This window comes from Thermobia domestica, chromosome 7 (genome assembly GCF_964235325.1).
Source record: "Thermobia domestica chromosome 7, izTheDome1.hap1.1, whole genome shotgun sequence".
NCBI classification, from domain to species: Eukaryota; Metazoa; Arthropoda; class Insecta; order Zygentoma; family Lepismatidae; genus Thermobia; species Thermobia domestica.
Window position 1 is genome coordinate 159,341,294 of NC_137460.1, and position 8,870 is coordinate 159,350,163.

Here is an 8,870-nt window from a genome sequence, read left to right on the forward strand (position 1 = left end):
CTAGAGCAGAGAGCGATACAATGATGCCAGACTACTATCTTCCCCATCATTGCGTAATGAAGGAGACCAGTACTACTACCAAACTCAGGGTTGTATTTGATGCATCGTGCAAAATAACTTCTGGACTTTCATTAAATGAGACGATGAGAGTCGGGCCTACAATCCAAGAAGAATTATTTTCCATAACAGCAAGATTCAGGCAACATCAATACGTCATGACAGCTGATATAGAGAAGATGTATCGCAACATTAGGGTACATGATTCAGATGCAAACTACCAGAAAATACTGTGGAGAGAAAATCCTCAAGAAGCAATAAAGATATATCGACTCAAAACTGTAACATATGGTACTGCAGCAGCTCCTTTCCTAGCCACTAGATGTCTTCAGCAACTAGCCATAGAAGAGAAGAAGAATTTCCCTAAGGCAGCAGAAGTTGTAATGAGGGATTTCTATATTGATGATCTTCAAACAGGGACAAACACGAAGAAGGAACTACATGAATTACAGGGTCAACTCACAACTCTTCTGCAAAGAGGTGGTTTTTGTTTGAGAAAATGGTATAGCAACGACACTTCACTGCTTTCAAAAATACCCAGTGAACTTCAAGAATCAAATTTCACCATTCAACCAAATGATGACTGCATCACAAGAAGTTTAGGATTGTTGTGGAATCCCATTAAAGACACATTTTTTTTCTCTGTCAAACCAAGAAACAACCCTCAACAAATCACGAAGAGGACTATTCTTGCTACAGTAGCGAGCATATTTGATCCCTTAGGATTAATAGGACCAGTTATTCTTAAGGCAAAAATATTTCTGCAACGTTTGTGGGAATTAAAATTGAATTGGGATGAAAAAGTTCCAGCCCCATTGCATTCAGAGTGGGAAACTTTTGAGCAGCAACTTCAAGATTTGGAATCACTACATGTTCAGCGGAAGGTTATTCAAGAAACACAATCGCAGGTAGAAATTCACGGATTTTGCGACGGATCTCAGAATGGATATGGAGCTTGTATATATGTAACATCTAGCACAAAAAATGGAAAATTCACAGCGAACTTACTATGTTCAAAATCTCGAGTAGCACCTTTGAAGAAGACAACTATTCCTCGCCTAGAACTTTGTGCAGCTTTGTTACTTTCACAGCTAACTCAGAAAGTAATACAAGCATTGCATTGCAAGATCGATAAGGTTGTTTTATGGTCAGATTCCACCATTGTATTAGCATGGATAAGAGGACCTTGTTCTCAATGGAAGACGTATGTTGCAAATCGTGTAGCGGAAATTCAACAGTTGACTTGTAACTATGAATGGAGACACATCAGAACAGAGGAGAATCCAGCAGATCATATATCGAGAGGATTAACACCGTCAGAAATTCTTGATAATGAATTATGGTGGCATGGGCCTTCCTGGTTATCTGAGAAATTAGACTTACAGACGAGGGAAGATGTTTGTGACCTAAGCGATGTTCCCGAGCGACGAAAAAATACAGCAGTAATGGTTTCTACAACACCGTGTCAACTCTTAGACAGATATTCATCATTAAGAAGATTGCAACGTGTAACTGCTTATTGCCTACGATTCACACACAACATGAGAAGATCTAATTGTGACAGACAGCATGGGCATCTTACAGTAAGTGAATTACATGAAGCACTCGAATGTCTTATTAAACTATCACAGCAACAAGCATTTCACAAGGAATTAAATGCGTTGAGATCAGGAAAGGAAGTCGACAACCAAAGTCAACTGAGAAATTTGAACCCATACTTGGATGAGAGGCAAATCATCAGAGTCGGAGGAAGATTAAATGCAGCAGATCTTACTGAAGGACAGAAACATCCTATTGTACTTCCAGCTAACTGCAACTTGACAAAGTTAATCGCTCAAGAAGAACATAAGAAGCTATTGCATGCCGGGCCTCAATTATTGTTATCATCCTTGCGACAATCGTATTGCCCAATACGTGGACGAAACTTGGTTCGTCAAGTTGTGCATCAGTGTGTCACATGTTTCAGAAACAATCCTAAAGATGGTAAACAGATGATGGGAGATCTACCAGCTGACAGAGTTCAACCAACAAGACCATTTCTTCACAGCGGTGTGGACTACTGTGGGCCCATTTACCTTAAATCGAGTAACCGAAGGGGAGCCAAACTCCATAAGGCATATATAGCACTTTTCGTGTGTTTTGCGACTAAGGCGGTTCACATTGAACTTGTTAGTGATCTAACTACAGAGGCGTTTATTGGAGCATTAAAGCGATTCATGGCTCGTCGAGGAAAATGTGCTAAATTGTATTCTGACAATGCAAGTAACTTTGTTGGTGCAAAAAGGGAACTACAAGAATTGAAGACTTTATTCGAATCAGAACACCATAAAGAAAAATTACATAATTTTCTAGCAGCTGATAACATCACGTGGGTTTTTATTCCAGCAAGATCACCAAACTTTGGAGGCTTATGGGAATCATCAATTAAATCTCTCAAATACCATTTAAAGAGAGTTGTGGGAAATGCTTCACTCACCTACGAAGAGATGAACACAATTTTGACACTGATTGAGGCTTGCTTAAACTCTAGACCCTTAACACCATTATCAAATGATCCAAACGACCTACATCCTTTAACACCTGGTCATTTCCTAATAGGCGACGCACTCACTACCATGTCAGAACCTAACTTGAAAAATATTCCTGTCAACAGACTTTCGAGATGGCAATACATACAACAACTTCATCAGCAGTTCTGGTCCAGATGGTCAAAGGAGTATCTATCAAGTCTTCTAGAACGATCCAAGTGGAGAAGAAAATTTCCCAATCTTCTGGAAGGTGATTTGGTGCTCATCAAAGAAGATAACATTCCACCTCTAAAATGGAAAACTGGACGTATTGTGCAATTGTTTCCTGGGAAGGACGGAATAGTACGAGTGGCGACAGTGAAAACTACCAGAGGTACAACAACAAGATCTATTCGTCAATTGTGCCCGCTTCCTAAGGAGAGTTAATGTGTTGGTGTTATTCATAGTGTGTGCATTGTGTGATTCGTAGTGTTGTGTTGTGTGTGCATTATTCTGTTTATGTTTATATCATTCATTCATAACTTGTGTTATCTATTGTTGTGTATATTAAGTTCATGAACCAAATTAATCATTCATAGATTTGTTGAAGGAATTCCTTCAAGGCTGGCGGTATGTTCAGAACTGAGCGTTCCTCTCAATAAAAACTAACGCCAGTAAGTAAATGAAGAGGCAGCAACATAAAAACTAATATTTTTTCTCCCCAGCAGGGGTGAGTGTGTGTGTGTAAAAACGTGACACCAAGAAAGCAACGGTAGCTACGTGTATTGTGTTAATATCGCATTAATCTACAATATGTACTTACGGTTTTTCGTTTCTTTCAAAGTTGAGATTTATCCATGCACTTCCACTAATCTCACAAATAAAAGATGACTGACAGCTGATGCCTTCGTTGTCTCCTGTTGCCGGATGATCTGCCTCTTTGCTCCAGTACGAAGTTTCTGCCATCTGTTGGACGACTTGAAGGACTATTTGTTACTTTTATGAGATCCTGGGTTGGATGCCAATGGACCACCACGATATTTTTTCCCCATCAAGATTTTTTTCAGATTACCTACATCTGTCATCGGGATCCTCCTGACGGATGCTCGCCTAAGGACACATTTTTGTGGAGCTCCGGGATGTTGCATATCTAAATAAGCTGGGTTATTTGAATACCTTTGATTGCCAGAGAGAGGATCGATCTCAAGACCAGCTGCCTGGGACACCTACGGTTATTACCCTTACCGAGGACATCGTCTCTCCATAGGACATTGTGCAGAATCTCGTCATCATCAGAAAGACATTATTCTTCATAAAAATTGTAGTCCCAAGCATCAGTTGATGCATAATTGTAAAATTCTTTAGAAAACAATAAACTTAGAGCGTCAGCGACTTTTTACTTTGCCTTTAGTTTCTTGTACTTTCTCATCACTTTTCTGTTTACCTTCCGTCTTGATTTCTTGCTATTTATTTCTGCTATGTTAAGTGGTCCTGTATTTACTTCATGTCATCAGGTTCAATATTCTTGGTTTTCTGCGACATCGTCACAGCGTCGAGGACAGCGTCCTGCCAGTCGATGACCAACTTGGAAGAAGCCGTCGTTAGTGCACTTGCACTAAGCCCACTTTGTGCCGTCATCGAGCTGAATTTTGTTTTTCACTAGGAAAATACCACGAAGTGAGGGCAACAACCAGTTGCACTCGAAAGCAATAAAACTTGTCATTTTCGAAAATCTAGATCAGATCCAGTCAGACAGAGGAGAAGAGAGCGTCGCAGCACACGTCGGACCTCATTCTGTCGTGAGGATAAGCCTTGTCTTATCACTCACAAACAGGATAATTTAATGTTAATATCTTACATATCTTAGACTCATAACTAGCTCTACTTTCATCCCAATGCTTTATTAGTCGCTCATGTCTCTTAGATTAAAATTGTGTTTGTTTTATTCCAGTTAACCTTATTGGTGGAGAACACATTGGTGTGTTAGATGCTGAAAGTGAGCATGAGTAAGGTACAAGTACGGCATACATCCCGTACTTAGGTATAAAAAGCATTCATGCTATTTCGGACTAGAACCCTATGTTCTGTACTGTTTCACTAGTGTTTATCGGGAAATCGCAAACTGAGCGAGTCTAGCATTATATCAAGCTAGAAACCCCAAACGGTAACAATGGTCCGTTCGAAAAATTCAAACGCCAGAATTATGTGCTATTTATGGGCTAATTAGTTGCTCTAATCCCAATTTTTGTGCTTCAACTATTTAGCGGGAAATCGTAAAATGGGCGTAACGTGACATAAAACTAAAACCACCCAACCCTTACAATGGTCCGATCAAATAAATTCGAACGCCAGAATTATGTGCTGTTTATGGGCTAATTAGTTGCTGTAATGACAATTTTTGGGCTCCTATATTTAAGCGGGAAATCGAAATTAAAAGGGGTGAGTCTAGCTCGATATCAAGCTAGAACCTCCCCATTCGGTTACAACGGTCCGATCAAAATATTTCAAACGCCAGAATTATTGGCTATTCATGTGCTAATTAGTTGCTCTAATCCCCAGTTTTGGGATCCTACTTTTTAGCAGGAAATCGGAATCAAAATAGGCAAGTCTTGCTTGACATCAAGCTAGAAGCCCCCATTCTGTTACGTTTCCAATGGTCCGATCGGAAAAGAACAAATTCCAGAAGAATGGGCTATTTAATTGCTCTTATCCCAATTTTTTATTCTCCTACTGTTCCGCCGGAAATCGCAAAATCGGCGACTCTAGAATGATATCAATCTAGAACCCCCGAAACGGTAACAATTCTTAAATCGAAAAAAAAAAAAAAAAAAAAACAAATGCCAGAATTATGTGCTATTTATGGGCTAATTAGTTGCTCTAATCCCAATTTAGGAGCTCGTACTGTTTAGTGTGATATCGGAATCAAAATGGGCGAGTCTAGCTTGACATCAAGCTAGAACGCCCGATAGGGTTACGGTTACAAAGGCCGATCGGAAAAATTAAAATTCCAGAATTATGTGCTATTTATGGGATAATTACTTGCTCCAATCCGAATTTTTGGGCTCCTACTGTAGCGGGAAATCGCAATCAAACTGTGAGAGTCTAGCTTGATATCAAACTATAACCTCCCATTCGGTTACAATAGTCCGATGGAAAAAATTCAAACGCCAGAATTATGGACTATTTACGGACAAATTATTTGCTTTAATCGCAAAATTTGGTCTCCTACTACTTAGTGGGAAATTGGAATGAAGATGGGCGAGTTCAGCTTCACATAAAGCTGGAACCTCCCATACTGTTACGGTCACAATGCTCCAATCGGAAAAAAACATTCCAAAATTATGGGCTATTATTGACTAATTAGTTGCTCTAGTTCCGATTTTTGGGCTGCTACTGTTTAGCGGGAAATCGCACAATTGGCGAGTTTACCATGACATAATTCTAGAACCCCCCAAACGGTAATAATGGTCTGATCGAAAAAAATCAAACGCCAGAATTATGTGCTATTTATGGGCTTATTAGTTTGTCTAATCTAAATTCTTGGGCTCCTACTGTTTAGCGGGAATTCGTAAAATGGGCGAGTCTAGCATGATATAAAGCTAGAATCCCCAAAAAGTAAGAATGTTCCGATCGAAAAAATTAAAAGGGGCCAGAATTATTTGCAACTTATGGGCTAATTAGTTGCTCTAATGCCAGTTGTTGGGCGAATACTGTTTTGCGGGAAATTGGAATTTAAATGGGCGAATCTAGCTCGATATCAAGCTAGAACCTCCCCATTCGGGTTCAACGGTCCGCTCAAAAAATTTCCAACACAAGAATTATTGGCTATTTATGTGCTAATTAGTTGCTCTAATCTCAAGTTTTGGTTTCCTACTGTTTCGCGTTAAATCACACTAAAAATTGGCGAGTTTAACGACCCACGATTATTAACCGAGGCTAAGAGAGACGGTGATAAAGAGAAATGAATGAAATGGTGGAATGGATAAAGTGGGAGGAAACGGGAGAACCCCGATAAATCCCAAACACATGGTGTTTTTCAACCACAAAGACCACTTGACGTGATTTGGGATCGAACCATCGATCACACGCGCAAGAGGTAAACATTCTACTGCTGTGCCACTGCGGCCCCCAGCAACGGCGAAGAGGCATTTCCTTTAAACAAGAAATATTATTTTAAAAAATAATATATTTCACTATATAAGTTCTATATATACACGAATTATTTCCAAAAATAATGAACAGAAACACGTGTAAAGAGAACTAATGGATTTACTAGTAGAGATATGTATTTGCCTTCGCGGAGAATGCAAATAAATCAATTTTAACTTAATAAACATCAACGTTTTCTCACTGTAACTTTGAAATTAACATCCCACGTTATCTAGAAATCAATTCCAATCTTCGAAGAGATTTCTTGCTAACAATAGAAGAACCAAAATCGACATTACATCAACTTATTAGCACACAAATAACCCATAATTAAGACATATTAATAATTTGATCGGAGTATTATAGCACTAGATTTATAGCTAAAAGTTAAGCCAAATCCCACAGTTTGATAAAGAATTCGTGCTAAACGGTAGCAGACCCAAACTCGGAATTAGAGCACCGTTAGTTCATAAATAGCCCATAATTCTGGCGTTTGAATTTTTTCAATAGGACCATTGTAACTGTGTGGGGGTTCTAGCTTGTATCAAGTTAGTCTCGCCCATTTTGATTCCGATTTCTCGCTAAACAGCAGGAGCCCAAAAATTGAAATTAGATCAACTAACTAGCTCATAACAAGCCCATAATTCTGGCGGTTGAGTTTTTTCGATCGTAGCCCCTACCATTGTTATCGTTTGGGGGATTCTAGCTTGATATGAAGCTAAACTCGCCCATTTTGACTGTGATTTCCCGCTAAACAATAGGAGCCAAAAACTGGGATTAGGGCAACTAATTAGCCCATAAAGAGCCCACAATTTCGGCGTTTGAATTTTTCCAACTGAACCAATGTAACCGTAACCGTATGGAGGGTTCTAGCTTGATATGAAGCTAGAATCGCCCAATTTAATTCTGATTTGCCGCTAAACGTTAGGAGCCCAAAAATTGGGATTAGAGCTACTAATTAGCCCATTAATAGCCCATAAGTCTGGTGTTGTAATTTTGCGATCGCACCATTGTTACTTTATAAAGGGTTCTAGCTTGATGTCAAGCTAGACTCGTCCATTTTAATTTCGTTTTCCCGCTAAACAGTAGTAACCCAAGAATTGGGATAAGTGCAACTAATTAGCCAATAAACATCCCATATTTCTGGCATTTGATTTTTTCGATCGGATCACTGTAACCGTATTGGGGATTCTAGGTTGACGTTAATTCCGATTGACCGATAAGCTGTAGAAGCCCAAAAATTGAGATTAGAGCAACTAATTAGCCCTTAAAAAGGACATAATTATGGCTTTTGATTTCTTTCTATCGTATCATTGTAACAATATGGGGGGTTCTAGCTTGATATCATGCTAAACTCGCCCATCTTATTCCGATTTCCCGCCAAACACTAGGAGTCCAAAAATTGGGATAAGAGCAACTAATTAGCCCATAATTAGCTCATAATTCTGGCGTTTGAATTTTTTCGATTGAACCATTGTAACCGAATGGGGCTTCTAGCTTCATATCAAGCTAGACTCGCCCACTTTAATTCCGATTTCCCACTAAACAGTAGGAGCCCAAAAATTGGGATAAGTGCAACTAATTAGCCAATAAACATCCCATATTTCTGGCATTTGATTTTTTCGATCGGATCACTGTAACCGTATTGGGGATTCTAGGTTGACGTCAAGCTTGACTTGCCCGTTTTAATTTCGATTGACCGATAAGCTGTAGAAGCCCAAAAATTGAGATTAGAACAACTAATTAGCTCATAACTAGCCTATAATTGTGGGATTTGAGTTTTTTCGATCGTACCATTGTTACCGTTTGGGGGGTTCTAGGTTGATTCAAACTAGACTCGCCCATTTTGATTCCGATAGCATAAATAGCACATAATTCTGGAATTCGACTTTTTCTGATCTAACCATTCTAACCGTAACCGTACGTGGGAGTCTAGTTTGATGTCAAGCTAGACTCGCCCATTTTGCAATTTCGCGCTAAACAGTAGAAGACCAAAAATTGGGATTAGAGGAACTAATTATCCCATAATTCTGGAATTTCAATTTTTCCGATCGAACCATTGTAACCATAACATTATGTGGTGTTCTAACTTGATGTGAAGTTAGACGAGCCCATTTTGATTCTGATTTCCCGCTAAAAAGTAGAAGCCCCAAAGTC

At 39.2% G+C, this 8,870-nt stretch overlaps 1 protein-coding gene across 1 annotated transcript; it reads left to right on the forward strand.

The window, feature by feature from the left end:
• The first annotated feature begins 20 nt into the window (after window positions 1–20).
• On the forward strand, window positions 21–3,011 carry LOC145689386 (uncharacterized). Its single transcript, XM_081763540.1, has one exon. The coding sequence runs from the start codon at window positions 21–23 to the stop codon at window positions 3,009–3,011; it is 2,991 nt and encodes a 996-aa protein (XP_081619666.1).
• Window positions 3,012–8,870: the final 5,859 nt, after the last annotated feature.